This window comes from Neopsephotus bourkii, unplaced genomic scaffold (assembly GCF_033783945.1).
Source record: "Neopsephotus bourkii isolate Nb327-2 ecotype Australia unplaced genomic scaffold, CSIRO-AGI_Nbou_v1 NB_1707, whole genome shotgun sequence".
Lineage (NCBI taxonomy): Eukaryota > Metazoa > Chordata > Aves > Psittaciformes > Psittacidae > Neopsephotus > Neopsephotus bourkii.
In genome coordinates, this window is record NW_026902181.1 from 1,062,593 (window position 1) to 1,081,723 (window position 19,131).

A 19,131-nucleotide genomic window follows, 5' to 3' on the forward strand; every position below is an offset into this window, starting at 1 on the left:
ATTTTCCTTTTACCTTAATGTTCTTAGCAACACTAATTAGCTCAAAGGAATAAATGCTTCACCCCTGGCAGTGCTCAAGGCCAGGCTGGACAAAGCCTTGAGTGACATGGTCTAGTGTGAGGCACCCCTGCCCATGGCAGTGGGGTTGGAACTAGATGATCTTTTTCAACACTAAACATTCTATAATTCTATGAATAAGCCTGTATTTGCTGTATCTTTTTCCCTTTCCTGCTTCCTTGGATTCAGGCATTATGCTGTTAATCTCCAACTATCACTGCACACTTCATCTTCTGTAATTTCTCCTTGCCAAGCCTGCATTTATTAAAAACCCTTGTTATTACTCTTTTACACTGAAGATTGCTCTGTGTTGTACAACCAAAGCCATTGAATGCTATGTTTAAGTTTCTCTGCGGGAGTTAATTCACCTCCCAAGGAAAACAGGTTTTTCCTGCAAAACAAACAAAAAGACTGTTTTTCTTGGCGGGGGGGGGGGGGGGGGAGACGGGAGACATCAAAGGACACTGAAACACAAAATTATCAGCCAGTCCTTCTTTTCTGTGATTCATGGCTGGGGTGGACTTTCAGAGGGTATCATAAGAAGCTGCTGGTTTGAACAGAACAGGGACCAAAGTTAAATGGGAAAATAAGAAATCAGTGTATATCCTGCTGCCATCCCTCATTCCAACTTATAGACTCACCACAAACAGGGCCAGAAAGGCCTGAAAGACATTTTTTGACCCTCATCATAGGGAAGTGTGTAGTCTGCCTGGAGCCCGGATCAGGGATATCACCAGGGTGCTCCCCAACCTGGTGCGCCCGACAGACTACTACCCGCTGCTGGTCTTCCAGACGGGTGAAGGGGAAGTTGCTTCCCGCAGTCTGAGGGAGATGAAGAAAGACTACAGGGCCTTGGGGCGGATGGTGAAAGACTCTGGGGCTCAGGTGATCTTCTCTTCGCTCCTTCCATCTTCTGTTGATGATGTGGGACTGAATGGGAAAATGCAGTCCATAAACGATTGGCTTCGAGGCTGGTGCTCCAGGCAGGGCTTTGGATTCTTTGATAACGGCTGGTTTTATAGGGCACCGGCCTGGACGTTGGCATGTGGGAAAGGTTTATCGCACAGAGGTAAAAGGATGCTGGGGCACGAATTAGCAGGGCTCATTTGGAGAGCTTTAAACTAGATTTGAAGGGGGATGGGGTTGTAGCTCGGCTTGCCTCAGTGGGACAGCGCTCCGGAATTGATGAAGACTGGGAGGCCTCCTGTAATCCTAGGGTGAAATCGGTGTGCTCGGCTCGCTCCCTGAAATGTCTGTACGCCAATGCGCGCAGCATGGGAAATAAGCAGGAGGAGCTGGAAACCTGTGTTAAGTCAGGAGATTATGATCTGGTGGCAATTACAGAGACGTGGTGGGACAGCTCACATGACTGGAATATAGTCATGGAGGGCTATGTCCTTTTCAGGAAAGACAGGCCAGCCAGGCGGGGTGGTGGGGTTGCTCTTTATGTGCAAGAGCAGCTACAATGCGTTGAGTTCTGTCCGGGGACAGATGATGAGCGAGTCGAGAGTCTGTGGGTGAGAATTAAGGGGCAGGCTGGCAGGGGCGATACTGTTGTGGGGGTCTGTTACAGGCCACCGGATCAGGGTGAGGAAGTTGACGAGGCCTTCTACAGGCAGCTGACAGCGGCCTCACAGTCACAGGCCGTGGTCATCGTGGGGGATTTTAACTTCCCTGATGTTTGCTGGAAGGACTACTCGGCAACCCAGCCGCAGTCCAGGAGGTTCCTCCAGTGTATGGATGATAACTTCCTCATGCAAATGGTGGATGAGCCAACCAGGAGAGGTGCGCTGCTGGATCTCATCCTCACTAACAAGGAGGGTCTGGTTGAAGGAGTGAAGGTTGAGGGCTGCCTTGGTTGCAGCGACCACGAGATGGTAGAATTCAGGATCTTGTGTGGTAGGGTCAGTAGAATAGCAAGCAGAATCGCAACCCTGGACTTTAGCAGGGCAAACTTTGGCCTCTTCAAGCGATTGCTAGGGGAAATCCCATGGGCTAGGCTGCTTGAAGGGAAAGGGGCCCAAGATAGTTGGTTGACGTTCAAGGACTGCTTTTTCCGAGCTCAAGATCGGAGCATCCCGACACGTAGGAAGTCAAGGAAGAGGGTCAGGAGACCTGCGTGGTTAAATAGGGAATTGCTCGGTATGCTCAAGTGGAAGAGGAGAGTTTACAGGTCATGGAAAGAAGGGCTGGCCACTTGGGAAGAATATAAGGCTGCTGCTAGAGGATGTAGGAAAGCTGCTAGGATGGCTAAGGCCTCCTTGGAATTAAAGCTGGCGAGAGGGGTCAAGGACAGCAGAAAGAGCTTTTTCGAATACATGGCAGGTAAAACTAACACCAGAAGCAATGTAGGCCCGCTGATGAACGGGACGGGTGCCCTGGTGACAGAAGATACAGAGATGGCAGAGTTACTGAATGACTTCTTTGTCTCTGTCTACTCTGCTGGAGGCAGTCCTGAAGAGCCCTGTACCGCTGAGACCCCGGATGAAGATAGGTCAACGGAGTGGTCTGCCTTAGTCGATGAGGAATGGGTTAAAGACCAGTTGAACAATCTGGATATCCATAAATCCATGGGTCCAGATGGGATGCACCCGCGGGTGCTGAGGGAACTGGCTGAGGTCATTGCTAGACCGCTCTCCATCATCTTTACCAAGTCTTGGGAAACGGGAGAGGTGCCTGAGGACTGGAGGAAAGCAAATGTCACTCCTGTCTTCAAAAAGGGCAAGAAGGAGGACCCGGGTAACTATAGACCGGTTAGCCTCACCTCCGTGCCTGGGAAAGTGATGGAACACCTTATCCTTGGTGCCATCTTAAGGCATATCAAGGATAAGAGGGTTATGAGGGGCAGTCAACATGGCTTCACCAAGGGGAAGTCGTGCTTGACCAATCTTGTAGCCTTTTATGAGGAAATAACACGGTGGATGGATGATGGTAGAGCGGTGGATGTGGTCTACCTCGACTTCAGCAAAGCGTTTGACACGGTCTCCCACAGCATCCTTGTGGCTAAATTGAGGAAGTGTGGTCTGGATGATCGGGTAGTGAGGTGGACTGTGAACTGGCTGAAGGAGAGAAGCCAGAGAGTTGTAGTCTATGGGGCGGAGTCTAGTTGGAGGCCTGTATCTAGTGGAGTGCCTCAAGGGTCGGTACTGGGACCAGTATTATTTAATATATTCATCAACGATTTAGATGAGGGAACTGAGTGTACTATCAGCAAGTTTGCTGATGACACTAAGCTGGGAGGGGTGGCCGACACGCCAGAAGGCTGTGCTGCCATCCAGAGGGACCTGGACAGGCTGGAGAGCTGGGCGGGGAATAACTTGATGAAATATAACAAGGGAAAGTGTAGAGTCCTGCATCTGGGCAGAAACAACCCCAGGTTCCAGTATAGGCTGGGGAACGACCTGTTAGAGAGCAGTGTAGGGGAGAGGGACCTGGGGGTCCTGGTGGACGACAGGGTGACCATGAGCCGACACTGTGCCCTTGTGGCCAAGAAGGCCAATGGCATCCTGGGTTGTATTAAAAGGGGGGTGGTTAGTAGGTCGAGAGAGGTCCTCCTTCCCCTCTACTCTGCCCTGGTGAGACCTCATCTGGAATATTGTGTCCAGTTCTGGGCCCCTCAGTTTAAAAAGGACAGGGACCTGCTGGAGAGAGTCCAGCGCAGGGCAACTAAGATGATTAAGGGAGTAGAGCATCTCCCTTATGAGGAAAGACTGAGGGAGCTGGGTCTCTATAGTTTGGAGAAGAGGAGATTAAGGGGTGACCTTATTAGTGTATATAAATATATAAAGGGGGAGTGTCACGAGGATGGAGCCAGGCTCTTCTCAGTGGCAAACAATGAAAGGACAAGGGGTAATGGGTACAAATTGGAGCACAAGAGGTTCCACTTAAACCTGAGAAGAAACTTCTTCTCAGTGAGGGTGACGGAACACTGGAACAGGCTGCCCAGGGAGGTTGTGGAATCTCCTTCTTTGGAGACATTCAAAACCCGCCTGGACACGTTCCTGTGTAACCTTATCTAGGTGTTCCTGCTCCGGCAGGGGGATTGGACTAGATGATCTTTTGAGGTCCCTTCCAATCTCTAACCTACTGTGATACTGTGATACTGTGATACATCACCTAGCTTCATCACTCACCCCAGGCAGCAGTACCACTTCCTATGTTATCTAGGTAATGTCCCTCTGCAATCCCCATGCAGGCCTCTAGCAATGGGGCTGCAGCCACCCATACCCCCAGCAACATGTGTTTCTCCATCCTACATTTCTACATTCTCCAAAAGTTTTTTCCAAATGTCTAATCTGAATCTCTTATATTGCAACTGAAGCCACATCCATTCCTGCCCACAATGGACCTGGACATCAAGTTAACTCAGCCTTTTTGCTTGGGCTTTCATGTACTTAAAAGTCTGCTCTTGTTCTGTCCCCCAGCAGTTCTCTCAATTAGCTTAAATAAACCTAATTCTTTCAAGCTTCCTTCCTACATCATGTTTCCCAAGTATCTGATCAACCTGGTTGTTCTCATGACTTTCTGCATTGCTCCTGAAATATTGGGCTCCAGACTCGACACTGCACTCCTCCACAGGCCATTTGCTGCATCATGCATGCAAGACCCACATCGCCGTATCTCAGTGTAGCGCCTGCTGTTTAGCAACAACAAAACAGTAGAAGCTTTGCAGCCTATGGTGGCTGGAATTTGGCTTGTGACCCTCAACAGCCCAGTCTTTCTCTGATGGACTCATTTGTAGTTTCCCATGCTGTGTTTATGAAGTTGGCTCTTCCTGCTGGGACGCCCTGTCCCTACTGAACCCCTTCCTATTTAGTCAGACCATTTCTACAGATGGCCAAGATCATTCTGAGTTTTCACGGTCTTCCTTGTAGTTTTCCAGTGCAAGACATAGGAGCTGGGAGAGGTTGGCCACTCTCCAAGGGTCTGGAGAGCAAAGCGAGCACACTGAATACAGCACACTGGGTACAGCACTCCTCCAGGTAGTACTTGCTTGGAGAAAGGCTGAACAAATTTGTCTTTACCTTGAAGAATGAAAATTTTATGCTCTTCTAGTTGAGAGAGATAAATAATTGAAAAAGTAAAACACATTCAAAAGGTTTTTTAATAGAAATTATCTTGATAGCTCTAACTGAACTAAGCATGTAGTTCATTATGCTAGTCTGCCTCCAAAGCTCATGACCGCAGAACAAATGGACCAGAATGCACTTTCTGAGTTTAAATGCAGTTTAAGGGCTTAATCACCTACCACCACAAGCATCACATTGTCAAATTATCTCCATAAATTGCATAGAAATCTATCACTTGAGAAATCCAAACTTGAGAGTAGTTCAGATTTCTTTTTCTCCCTGTTAATTTTTCTCTCCATCTTGACTTTCTCTTCTCCGCAGCTTGAACACTCCTGTCCCATTTATACAACTTTATCCTTGTGCCTACACTGACTTTTATTGTAGCTCATTTCTAGTAGTTGGTTGCCGCAAGCACCAGGAGCAAACACCCCTTTTCCTCTCAACCTTCTGTCAGTTAGAAACCAGCTCCTCTAACCGGCCTTCTCAGAAACAGGCTTGCACCTGGCACAGCAGAGCAGTTGTGACCAGAAACCTGAGCAAGCAACTATGCAAGCAGCATGGTGCTTTGTTCACATCTAGCTTTTTCATTTCTAAAGGCTACAAAAGCCTGAGGCACCTGGTCCTGGGTGAAGGCAGGAGCAGAGGACTCTTGGAAAGCTCTAGGTCTTAACGCTCTTGCAGTTACTGCCATCCAGCTGCATAGGCTTGAAATACATTGAAAACTTCAGGAAGAGCCCATTGTTTTCCAAAATGTTGGTTAAAACACACAGCACAGCAAGGCTGAGGAAGAGGTTGTCATTGCAGCTCCAAGGGCAGGGTTGGGAAAGGGAACCTGATGACTTACAAAGGCTTCACTTCCTACTCACGGAGGAGTCTGCATTGCTTTCCTGCTCAAAGTGAGAAGGTGGGAGCTTTTAAAAGAGAAGTTGTCTTGTATGCAGCCTAAGAAGAAGGAACCAGATTTGTTGTCTTCACTGGCTTTTTTCCCCATCCTCACATTTTTAAGCAAGTGACTAATTATTTGAATCCAAGGACACTGGGGAGCTGCTAGGTTGGGGAACTGTTGACTTCATGCCTTCTTACCATAGTAGTGGCAAAGTACTCTGCCATAAAGAGAGAGGAGCCTGCTTGGTGGTTTAGTTCACTAGCAACTATCTAGCAACTATATGCGCTGGACCAGAAGGCAACTTCATTTTCACCAGTGATAGAGAACGAAGGTCACAGTCCCACTGAGTGCATACAATAGGTGCTAAGAAATTCTATTTGCTAGTGCACTACATCTCAGATTTAATGGGCATTTCCAAGCTGAGAGTAAGGTCTGGTTTTGCCATTGCTCTTGGCAATGGCAAAGAATAAGTTATAAATGCAGGGTTGAAATTAAGCATACTGATTGCAGTTGTTTGTGTTTCCTGACTTAGCTGGAAGTGGAGCTACTGCAAAAGAAATGAGTCCCATGGGAAAATTCATATTATTTTCAATTTTCTTTTCATCTCAAATCAAGGGGAAACATAAAACTCTTCCTATGGAAGAGAAAGCTCTACAGGAAAGATGTTTGGAAATGTTGAACCACGTTACTTCAGCAAATGCAGCAATGTCAGTAGAGACAGCAAATAATACGTGGTATTCCCTCTGTTGTTCAGCTGGAAGGGTGAATGCCTCTACAAAACATAATCAAATATCCCGAGTATGAATTTAAAAGTGAAAAACAGGCAGAAAAAAAACCCCACAACCCAAACCTATCTTCACGCACCTAAGTAAAAATAGCTGTCCTACATTTTTCAGGAGAGAGGAATGACTTTCTCGAGTCTCAGCCTGAGAGGCCCCACAAACTGACTCACTGATGACGAAGCCAAAAGCCCTTTGAAGCAAACTGGCACTGCCTGGGCCTCAGCAGACCAAGACCTAGCTCAAGCACCTGCTGGGGACTATTTGTAAGACCCTTCACGCCACTGTGCACCAGTTGTACAATCAGCAAAATAAAGGAATCTACTTCCTTATGCTTGCCCAAAATGCAACCCAAGGAAAAACAGCTTAGTCTTGCGTAATGAGCTTTTCACCATCTCCTGGAAAGCAAAGGATGATGTTGGCAGAGAGCTAGCCAAGAGAAAGCAAATAGAAACACAGAGAAGTTAGAAAGCAAGGCTCCAAGTACTACAGTCTTGCTAAATTCCTACTTCCAGTAGATACCCCAAGAGGATTATGGGTTGGGGATGGGGATAACTGACTCCTAAGAAAGTGCTAGAGGATGTGGCATTTCCATTTTCAAGATGTTGCTGATATACTGGAAAATCCTTTTTCTGCTCATTTAGCACAGCTGGAGCTTTGCTAAAATCAAACTCTGCCTGTGAAATATTTTTTGCAAATCAGCACATTCTGCAGGACGTTTTTGTTCCTTTGGTGGGCAGGGAGGTGTCAGCAGTTACCACCCAGCTGTGATGACACCTTGTAGGAACACTCAAAAGAAATTCCTTAAATCCATATTGCTGAAGCTCAGGCTTGGACTGATAGAGCAGAGGGACCATGTCCACTCGCTGCTAGCAGCTGCAGGCAATTGTTTGCAGTCTGAGATGGGAAAACATGCAACATATTTTAAGCAGATGTCAGACTAAGTAAGACCAAGTAGTAGAAAAGGGAGCTACTGAAGCTGCAATTCTGGGACCAGTTCACAGAACTGTGTAGAAACAGTTTGAGATTCATCCTGTGCAGATCACATTAGAAATTATCTTGATGACAAAGGAAAAAGAAATGAAGCTAGTCTGTGCATCTTCCTACTCTTTGGGGTGCAATCAGAGCCCATCTTCAGCGTTGCTGTTAGCATTCCTCCACCAAAGGAATCTCTGCAAAGCATTGAGCTCACATTTTCAAAGATGATGCTGGAAAACTTCCCAGATTATATATTTCCCTCTTTAATTTATACCTCTGAGGATAATGCTAATCAAGGAGGCAGTGAAAGTGGTGAAACATCCTCAGGCCCAGGATGATTTATCAACAGTGGTTGCATTTTTCTCACTTGGAGAACTATGCTAGTATCCTGAGCTTCCAGAAAAAAAAAAAAAAGTTTGCTGGTAGGTTATCAAATAGAAGCTGAAAATGTACTTGCACAGCAGATATACATAAATGCATTGGATAGTATCATTCATCTGCAAAACATCTAGCATGCTAGATGCTTGCTTTAAAGTAGGTTAAAAGAACGAGTCATTAAAAAGAAACAGAAGCAACAGCAGAGAGGACTGGGGGGAGGGTAAGGAGAAGAAGCCCAGACTCTGAAATCTCCACTGGGAATGAAGATTTTCCTCTCACTCTCTTCAGTCCTCTCCCCTCAGGTTGCTTCTGGATAGAGTCTGGATGGCAGAGGGATGGACAACCATGTAAAAATATAGGGATGCTGGGGAAGGACTCTTAATTAGGGACTGTAGTGATAGGACAAGGGGTAATGGGTTAAAACTTAAACAGGGGAAGTTTAGATTGGATATAAGGAGGAAATTCTTTCCTGTTAGGGTGGTGAGGCACTGGAATGGGTTGCCCAGGGAGGTTGTGAATGCTCCATCCCTGGCAGTGTTCAAGGCCAGGTTGGATGAGGCCTTGGGTGATACGGTTTAGAGCGAGGTGTCCCTGCCCATGACAGGGGGGTTGGGACTTGATGATCTTAAGGTCCTTTCCAACCCTAACTATTCTATGATTCTATGAGAAATACATGTAGCTAGATGAGCATTACAAATACCATCTTCACAGCGTGGCTGATCTACCAAATATTCCAGGGTTTACACATGGTCTGCTTACCATGTTAAAAAGTGAGAGGAGATTGCATATATTTCACACAGCATAAGTCCCCAAGCCCATCTCCTGTAGCTCTGGCCTACCACACAGCAACTGAATTATAAAGGCTAATGTCAGGAAGACTTTGAAGGAAAGAAAAAAAATCCCCAAATGGCAGCTGGCTGTTACTATGATAACTGCTGAGATGATCCATTGTAATCTCCAGCAGTCTTTTTTAGGGTAAGAGAAAAAAAACAAAAAAACTCAAAACCACAAAAAAGCCAACACCAAAGTTTGTGACCTGGCAATTTTAAAATAGAGCAGAGAACACTGCAGGCCAGAATTAGTGGTTTTTAAATGAAATTTATGTGTATTTGGGATAAATGTCCTACTATAAAACCAAATGTAGACAAGGTACATTTCTAAACACTTGTTGCCACACAAATCAGATGAAATATATTAATTCATTTGGGAATAATTTGAAAACATATACGCTGATTTCTAAGATTCCACTGTTTTTTCAACTATTACTTTAATCCATGTATCTGTTGTGGAAAGATGTTTTTGTCTGATTGCAAGTTTCTAAAAAAGTTCAAATTTCAGGAGATCTGGTCCTTTTTCAGTAGAAATAGGTACGCATTTTCAAAGGCAGCTCCTATTTCACCCATGTAAAAGTAACCCAGCTTTTACTGAGTGACTCCGCATCTGTATTTGCTTGCTTGACTTTTCAACCCAGTATGCAGCACACCAACATTAAACAAACATGATTTTTTTAAAGTAGAGAATTAGATGCCACCTACTAAAGATCTACTTCAAATTGTTCAGCAATGTAAGCATCCTATTTTGCCTGTAACTAAGATGCCACTTACCATCCATTTTGACATAAGGATTCCTGTTTTATGAAAGTGATAAACAAAGCTACTTCACAGAGGATCCAAACTGCTATTTTCTTTCATAAGCAACGTGTTCAGAGGAGGTTGGCTTCTCTGGGACTTCTCCTGACTTTCACACATCATCTTGGAGATTTGCCTTTGGGCCCAACTCCTTTCCTACAATCTAATTACAGTCTTGAGATTCACAGATCATACATACAGACTTCCAGGACAACCAGGGGGTTCTGAGAAATCAATTGCATATTCAACCACGCTGACACTTTCGCTAGAGCAGTAGAGAAAACAGTAACAACACGAATGCTGCATTAGGATTTATTTAAAGAACTGCAAAAGCTGCAGAAGAGAGGCATCAAACTCAGCTTTAGGTCAGACCCACATCAAAGCCAACTGTCTCAACTAAAATTTAGTGCTCAGCAATATTGCACTTCGAAGCACCTATGTGGTCAATTATGTTTGCAAAGATAGAAACCTTTGTAATAAAATGGAAAAAAAAACAACCAAAACCAACCAAACAGCACACTGGCAAACATGGTACATCGTAAGACAGAGATGGGCACTAACCAGAAGACCAAAAATCAGTAAGCAAAATTGGGATACACATTTTTTAACTTTTGTAAGGGGTAGGAAAAGGTTTTTCTCTTTCTATTACAATCAGTCTGCATGTGACGTATGATTACTGTTAACGTCATGCAGCTACACCTGCAGAAAGAGCAGGTGTACTTTTAGTTCAGCTGAAGTGCACATTTAATTTCCAGCATGTTGCATTGCACTTCATTGCTGAAGTCTACTAGAAAGAAAATATCCTAAAAAGGAAAGCATTTCCTATGCACATGAGCAGCAAGTGCATCTCTTTTGCCTCTAAGTTAAGGACACCAGTGAAAGACCTAATTAAGATTTATTGGAATTCAGTCCCTCCTGTACATCAGTAGTCAGTGGAGAAATAGTACTTGTGAAAGCTCATTGCACCCTCCCACAAAGCACATGGGCATGCTGTTTATTTCCCCACAGGAAACAGGGCAAAGCTCGATCTGGGGACAGCAACCCCAGCAAATGCCTGTTTGCTGCCTATGGCTCAAACCTCCTGGAAAAGTTTGGGCAGATCCCACGGGGCTGTTTATCATGTCCTCACAGACTGTCCCACAAAAGGATGCCAGTCCAGCCGTGTGGCCTGGATTGACTCCCGGTACTAAGGGCTAACATCTGGCTCTGCTTTAGGCCTCGAGATCTGATTTGGTCCCAAGACCTAGTTATTTTGTGGATGTGCGTTTCAGCTCAAAGTTCCTGAAATACCCATGGAATTTTGCTGCAGGTCCACACATCAGCAGGGAATGGAGGCGTTTCAATGGGCGCCTTCTTAGGAACTTGCCTTGCTTTCCCTCCTGAGTAGTTGGTGCCTCTGAAACAGGCTGAGTACACACTAAACCTTTTCATTTTTAATGTAGGATTTATTTCCTTGCGTCTGGTTTTCATGTTATATTCTCTTACTGACAGATCTGGGCTGCTTACAGAATTCTGGGGGTTCTTGTTTCTCTTAGGTTGGTTATCGTTTTGGGGTGGTTTTGTTGGCTGTTTTTATTGTTGTTGGATTTGGGTTTTTTCCAAAGAAAAGAACATAACATAACATGCTATGTTAACAAAGCGAACCATGTTTCAAGTAATGAAGCATTATTTGTAGTTGGTTTTGTAATTTAGGGAAAGTAAATATATACACTGTTGTAGACTTAACATGATTCAGCATGCAGGAACACTTTAGTATTCTTGGTTTTTAAGACACTTCTGACTTATGGTCAGCCTCTAAGAAACCCCATACCTTCAACAGTGAGAATAAACTTTTGGCACTCACTTGCAAGACAAGACTCAAAATAGAGGGCACCTTAATCACTTATATAAGTCCTCCTTGTTTAAGTAAAGTATTTCAGATCCTAATTATATGGAACATAAGCACATTCTTAACTGCTTTAAAATATTAGGATGGTCTTAAGCATATGCATAAAGGTGATGATGTGTTTTGCTGAACTTATGGATAAATGAAGTGAAAGATACATAGTGGATAAATTGGCTTTATTACCTATTAGATCAGACTGCTTCAGGTCATTTGTGTGCAAAAATGGAGGCAACAGCACCTATATATCTCATTACAGCACTGTGAAAATCAACATTTAAAAACACTGAAAACTTTAAATGAAAATCCTCATAATGTTGTTATTTATTTTGTTCTATTGCGTGTGTCCAGGTGAGACTAAGCTGGAAATAACTATGGCCTTGTTAGCCTGTCTCAAATATTAAGGTGTTACTCCATAAGCATTGGCTTTATACTTTGATATTCCTTAAAAGTGGGCTTTTCCATCTTTATTTAAATAACATCTGTTAAAAGAGTTCTTTGAATATTTCTTTCACTGCTGTAATGAGATCCCTGCCCTTGATACAGCCTCCAATTATTATGAGACCTTGTACCAGAAAAGGGAGCTGGTTTTTCAGAGATAATTTCAACACATTTGTCATTAAGAGCTGAAGCATTCCCAACATCTCCTTCAAGTAGCAGTGACTCCGTGTCCCAGATGCAGTGCTGCAGTAGGGTGTTTGCCTGTGTATAGGTGAGGACAGAGCACCTTTGGTGCAGATGCTTGCCAGAAGATGTGACTATGCTGCGGTGACTGCAGACAAGCAGGGTTATGTCAGCTCAGTGCTTTTTTGTGCCGTTCAGGACATGAACTACGTTTTATTTTCCAGAAGTGCTGATTTATTAACTGCAGCTGATTTACTGTTGGTAGCTTTAAAGACACTGAAGGGTTTATTAACTGCAGCCAGTAAAAAGCAAATGTATGGGGCAGCCTTGTCAGGCTGGAAACCTTCCTGCTCCAGGCCCTGGGGGTTTTGTGCTTCTCTTGTCTCAGAGGATTTTTCCCTGCAAGTATCAGTCCATGTCTCTGGTGTGCATGTGAGTGCCACTGGGTGAACCCTATGGCCTCAGGGCACTAGGGCACAGCCTTTGGCCATGGGGCCAGGCAGGAGCCTCTTGCGGCCAGTGCTGGCAGCACTTTGTCTCCCAAACACAGCCCCTGTTGCCATCCCCTGCCCCACTGAAGCACCCTTCAGATGCACACCGCAAAGCCACAGATGCAGGAGTTACAGATCTGAAAGATGTCCCCAGCTTTTCGCTGCCTGTGCTGCTAGTCACTGTTAGCCCAACAGCCCAAAGTTCCTCACCCTAGGCATCCTCTGCAGCACAGCTGTGCAAAGAAGGGCTGCAGACAGCCCAAGCCACCAGTGTTTGTACTGATTTTTGTCTGCTGATCCTAGCCTCGAACAAGCTTCTCCCAAAAGCACTCGGGGACATCTGCAGAAGAACTGCTGGAGGGACAGGCTCCATTTATGGCTTTCAATCAGCAAGCGAATTTTGCCATTTCTGGCCTAATTCCCCTCCCCAACTTGGAGGTTGCAAGGCTGATGCAGGAAGGATGCCTACATGCACCAAAGACAGCATTTTACATGCCAAAGAGTTGGGGAGTCCTTCACCCCGTATAGGTCCTGACACAGAACAGCTCTACTCAGAAATGCTTTTAATTCCAAGATCACTTGGAATTGCCTTGCAGGGCAAAGGGCTAGAACCTGAGCAAAGCCTAAAAGTGTGCCACCACTGTACAAGTCTGCTGTGTTCCTCTCCCTGTATAAGGAACACGCACTGAGGCCTTGGCTGGGACAGGAGGTGAAAGCCCACAGCAGGCAGACCTGGGGAGCACAGTGCTTCTGTGTGGGGAAACAGGGCAAAGACAGCTGCATTTTGATCTGTCTGGAGTTGAAAACTCTATTTCTGCACAGACTTTAAACCAGATTTTATGTACCTCTGGTGCAGAGCTCCTCCTGTTGGGAGCTTAGGTCACAGAATACACTCTATTGAGACTTTTTCTACAGCAACTTGAAAAATCAGGGTTTGGACCTTGTCCTTTACAATGCACATGGGCTTGAGCAGTACATTGCCATGGACACATAGGGAGGGGGAGCTCTTGCTAAAGCAATATGGAATGGGGTGGAAAGACCACAAAGAGGAGCTGAGCCAGTTGCCTTGGGGAACCTGCTGCTTTTGGTTATGCTCTGACATCCCCAAAAAGCATCAGTGCCAAACCCAAGCAGTGCAAACATTCATGTCCATAGCCACTTCTCTCCACTCAGGTGAAACAGATTCTCAAGCTGCCTGAAAACCATCAAAGACCCCTTTCATGTTGGGGTGTAAAGATGCCAGTAACTCACCTTCTCTGGTAGAGGAGAGAAACAAGAAACTGAGATTTACAGGTGAATTCTTACCAGTACAAACACAGGGTTATGATATGAGCACCTCACTGCAGTCCCTTGCTGGCAGGGTGTTGATGGGTTAGTTCATGGTGGCAGCATGTGGGTACACAGCACATTTTCAAACTCGACCTCTACAAATCATGTGGATTAGAAAGGCTTTTTTTTTTAAGAAAAAAGAAAGTCTTTACTAAAAGCACAGTGCCTAGAGTCTGTCCTTGTCCCTGAGCAGAAGGAGCCAGGATCACTCACGGTCTTGTGCACTACATCCACATCCATCAGAGCATGAAACACTGCTGGGATTTGGTATTTCACTCATCTGCCTCATCCAAGCAGCTTCTAGTCCCTCCTTCCCACCTTTCCTCACTGGCACATACCATACTGGTGCCATTATGTGTCATATAGGTCCTCACTGAGGTCCTCCAGGGGATCCCAACCATCCCGTGGCTGCTGTTCCAGAAGAGTTCCTATAGCCATATTTGCCATCTCATTGTGTCCCCATAGACACATTCCAGTTTCTAATGCCATCTGCTGTTCACTAGCCACCTCTCCTTTGGACCCCACCTGCATCCTGTCTTTGAAGGTAGCTGGAAACAGGCCAGGTATTACCTGAGATGTCCTGACTGCTGTGGCCAGTCTGAAGACAAAAGCATTCTGTCATAAGTATCAGCAGGCAGGGCCCACTGGCAGCTCTCAATCTCAGCTACACAGATACAGGGGCATACCACTGCTGCTTCTAAATCAGTGTACGGATACCTGCCAATGCACAAGGCTGCATACATCTTCCCAGATCCTGACATGGGAATTACAATTTGTGTGAGTTGCTGCCCTTTTTCCCCTAAACACGTCTGTGCCGTGGAGGTACAGTCCATTCTTCCATGTTGCCATTTCTCTAAAGGAAACTAGATGTATTTATCTCGGGGAATGCCTAGTAGACTGTGTAATATTTTTTGAAATAGTTGTTTTCAAGGAATTTTAATCACTGTTGTTGTATAAAAATAAACAACAGAATCTGTGACCAGATGGTGTGTGGGGTGACATGGGGCTCTCTTCACCAGCATGCAACTGCTCACCAGCCTTTCAGGACTCCAGTCCTTGCAAGAGCTGCCTACAAGCTCCTCTCACCATGAACCAGGGTGAATCTTTGGGAAGGAGACAGACATTTTCAGCAAAATTCAGTGGCCAAGTATAAAAGAAAGAGAAACAGCTGTGTCCCTGCCCAGAAGCTACTGGAGTTGATCTTTTTTGTAGCTCCGCAGGAGGAGAAGCAGACATGGGATCTGCAGATCTTTACTGCCCTGACTTGGCTTGAGAAATCTCTGAGTTTTCCACTCCTGTTGGGAATTTTTTTTCTGCAGTCCAAATCATGGTCGATTTTGGTTGATTCGAAGAATGGCAAGTGAAATCCATTGCTTTTCATCATTCAGCAATGACTCACAAGGTTTTGACACAAAGCCAGTTTGGCTCAAGTCCGGGCCTGTGGCCAGCCTGAAAATATTCCTGAGTCTTTCAACAATCCCTGGCTGGTTTTCAAACTTAATACCAAACCTGAGATCAGGGTAAATTTGCAAATTTTAGTTGAATAAGAAAAATTCTGTACGACTTGTGAAAATCCCCACCAGTTATTTTCATGCTGGGAGAATCTCTCAGCCTCCAAACCCTGCTCTTGCCTCAGAGAGCGTAACTGTGTTTTTCACATGAAGACTGGTCTGAGAGGTGTGAAGAAAGGGGATGTGTTGGGAAACTACCTGGAAAACATACCATTCAGTTCACTTTTGTTTGGATGCATTCTTCCTTGTATAAAGTGCCCCCAAGTGCGCTGTTGTATAGGGAATGTTGTAAGTTTACAGCTGTTTATGGCAGCATTGTAAGCTGCTGGAGTCAGGTATCTCCCGCTGAGTTGCTTCCCGCAGCTTAGGAACACATAGGAATCCCCCTCTGAGCAGGGGAACTAAAGAGTTTTCTGAAATACTTGACAGTTTTAGATATTCAGCAATATGACAAATCTCTTATTCAGCAGCTTAAGAATATTTAGTCACACAGAGAGAACACGGAAATTATTTACTTCCCCCAGTGAAGGGAGTGGGAGCTGTAGCTGTCTAGGTAATATGGAACAGAAATACAGGTGCTGCAGCTACAAACAGAAAAGGAGACAGCATGTGCAGGATGCTTCTCAATATGCCATGGTCAGCTAGACACACATGCAACCAGTAACAGTTACTTTATTTAATAGGGAGAACAAAATGGGAAATGTTTAAAATACATTACTACTCTTATGCTAATTTGACAGTCTGTCAATCCACAGCTAGTAAAACCCAAAAAAAAGGTCTGCAGTGCTCATTTTATCTCCACCTTGCCACAGTTTGATACATGCAAACAAACGTATCTAAAGAGTGGTTGCAGAGGATTCCAAAAGCTGAAAATTATTTTCTTTGCATCTCCTTTTCCTTTCATTTTCTCTTTTCCTTTCCTTTTTTCTTTTCCTTTCCATTCTGCATTCCATGAGCCTGAATCTACCAATCAGGGTAAGCCTGAAGAAGCCTTCATTAAATGTAAGCAGTATCACATCCATTCCACTTAATGGGGATTTGCACAATTTAAGAGACCACCCCTCTTTGTCCTGTATGCTAAGATTCAGCATGGCCATATTTTTATCTATCAGTGAACAACAAAACTCACAAGATCCTTTCCATTTTTTCATGTCATTATACTGTTGAGGCAACCCTACCTGGAGACCCAAGTCCTACCCCTCTTCACAGCCCCACACCTAGAACAGACCCACATTACAAGCCATCTGCCTGTTTCACCAGTAAAAAGTCACGTTTCACAACCTACCACTCAGATCAGCAAATGAGTGGTACAGCAGCAGATTAGCCTCCTGCCCAAAGCTGCAAAACAGCAGAACATTTCCCACATCACCCAATGAGCATTAAATCCCATTTTACTACTGAACTCAGTAGCATCAAGCAAGCAGAAAAGCACCAGGAAAATATCCATGTTGAGAACACACACATGCACAGACACTCAGGTCCTGAAAAAAATATACAGATGGGCATAAGTGGAATGATACACGTCGTCACACAGACTGTGTTGTTTCTGGCTAGCTACTCTTTGTGCTGATTGACTGGAGGGGATTAGAAAGGACTCAGCCCAAAAACGCAGTTCCTAATGCTCCTGCAGCTATTGCATAACAGAGACTGATTCCCGTCCCAAGCCCTGACCCTCAACTTACTCAAGTTTAATGCTGTCTGGCTGTATAATGGAAACACGTATTTCCCTGTGAAGAGGAATCTAGGTGGGATCCATCAGCTTCCCCAGGACTGGGTAATTATACAGGTTCTCTGATGGAAAGCAATGGGAAAGAAAGCAGGGAAGTGTCACCAAAATAGCAATAGAGTAATTTTCCCCCAAACATTTCTGTGAGGAGCTACTGGAAGCTGAAGCCTTCTGGGTTTCATTAATAGATATATACTTGCTATTAACACACCCACTAAAGAAAGGAACCCTAAACCAAGGCAAAGCAAATATATCCCAAAGGTAAACCAAAAATCAAAGAACCAGCAGACCCTAGCTAATTTAAATGCACTGTAAGTCAAATACACCTAAAAAAGGAGAAGGAGGAAAACGCACCAACCCAAAAAGTCCATGATTGAATGGACGTGTCTCAAAAGCATGCAGAAAATATACAAACACTTCAGAACAGGCACTCCATTAAAAGCTACTTCTTGAAATAACATAAGGGGCCATGCAGGAGTTCCAGGTGCATGGGGAATAGCTGAAATAACTCCTTTGAGATCAGTCACTCCAGATTTGTACAGGTGTACAACAAATGAGGACAGAGACCTATCAAGTCAGGTGAAATCAAACGCCCTCTATATAAACCTGGATATCCTGTGCCAAACTGCATAGAGCTTCAGGGAACTTATCTGGGTCCTGCGTCTCCCTTCCCCCACATCAGTAAAACTGATTATTTGCAAAGGCTGCAATTGCTTGTTATTTTCTGTTTTCCTGCGTCCGCTCACTAACTCATTAGTAATGCCTCCAAGCAGCCAGGCTGGGAGAAGAACCAGGAAAGGGACGGGAACGAGACAACCAGGAGCTGCTGCTGCCAGGGCCCCTTTGTTGAGCATCCCCGGCTACCCCTCGCCTTTTACCTGGGGATGCAGTCGCCATGGCAACGGGCGGGTGTTCCCTGGCGGAGCCGAAAACCAGCTGTTCCCGCTGCTGGGCCCCATCTCCATCCCGCAGCGGAGCCCCAGCTGCATACTGGTCCGTCCCGTCAGCAGCCCAGTGCACCCCAGTGCCCGCCAGCAGCAGGTCCTGGGGGTCCGGCGGGGCTGACATGCTGCCTGCCAGGCGGCCGCTCGTCTCCGGCTCTCAGGCTGAGGCGGGAGCCACCGAAAACTCTGCGGTGGCCGCCGAGGGCTGGACGGTGCTGCGGCCGCGCTGGGGTCCGGCCGGCTGCGGTGGCTCGGAGCCGCCGCTGCTGCTGCTGCTGGTGCTCTATCTCCACTAGCGCTTATTACGCAGGTGAAAATGGCTTGTTAGTTGGAGCCTTCCAGCCCTTGCGTCACCCTGTGGCTGGCATATCACAGGGCAGGAATCTGCCAGCATGGCTGCTGCTCTCCTCTGTTTAACTGCTTCAGCAGGGTAGGCATCTGCTTGTGTGCCCAAGGGAATAAATGCCCCCTCCCAGGCAGGCACACGCCGCCCTCTCCTCTCCCGCGGTCCGTCCCCTCACCACCCAACCCCGCAGCGCGTACCCCCCTCCTCTGCATCCTCTCCCGAGCATCCCACTAAGCGCCGCAGCCCGCCGTGGGAACGAGCCCGTTCCTCCTGCACCTCCAGGCTTGGCGGAGAGGGGAAAGACAGCCCACAGCGAAGGGCAGCCTAAAAGATCCCCATTGCCCCCTCTCTCCGCCAGTCCCCCGACCCAGTGAAAGAAGCCGCACTGCTCCTGAGCACCTGGGTTCGTTTACCAGTTGGCTCCTTTCCGTTTGCAGCCACGCCGGAGAGATGATCACAGCTTATTGCATCTAAATGACACTTGTCAAAATAAACTCACAGCA

The 19,131-nt window shown here is 45.8% G+C and overlaps 1 protein-coding gene across 1 annotated transcript in view; it reads right to left on the reverse strand.

Moving 5' to 3' along the window:
* The window catches only part of RTN1 (reticulon 1), a 122,115-nt gene extending 103,358 nt beyond the window's left edge, over window positions 1-18,757 (reverse strand). Inside the window, exon 1 of the mRNA XM_061376178.1 lies at window positions 18,217-18,757. Within this exon, the coding sequence (XP_061232162.1) occupies window positions 18,217-18,406 (190 nt within the window). The 5' untranslated portion in view covers window positions 18,407-18,757. The remainder of the gene's footprint in view (window positions 1-18,216) is intronic.
* Window positions 18,758-19,131: the final 374 nt, after the last annotated feature.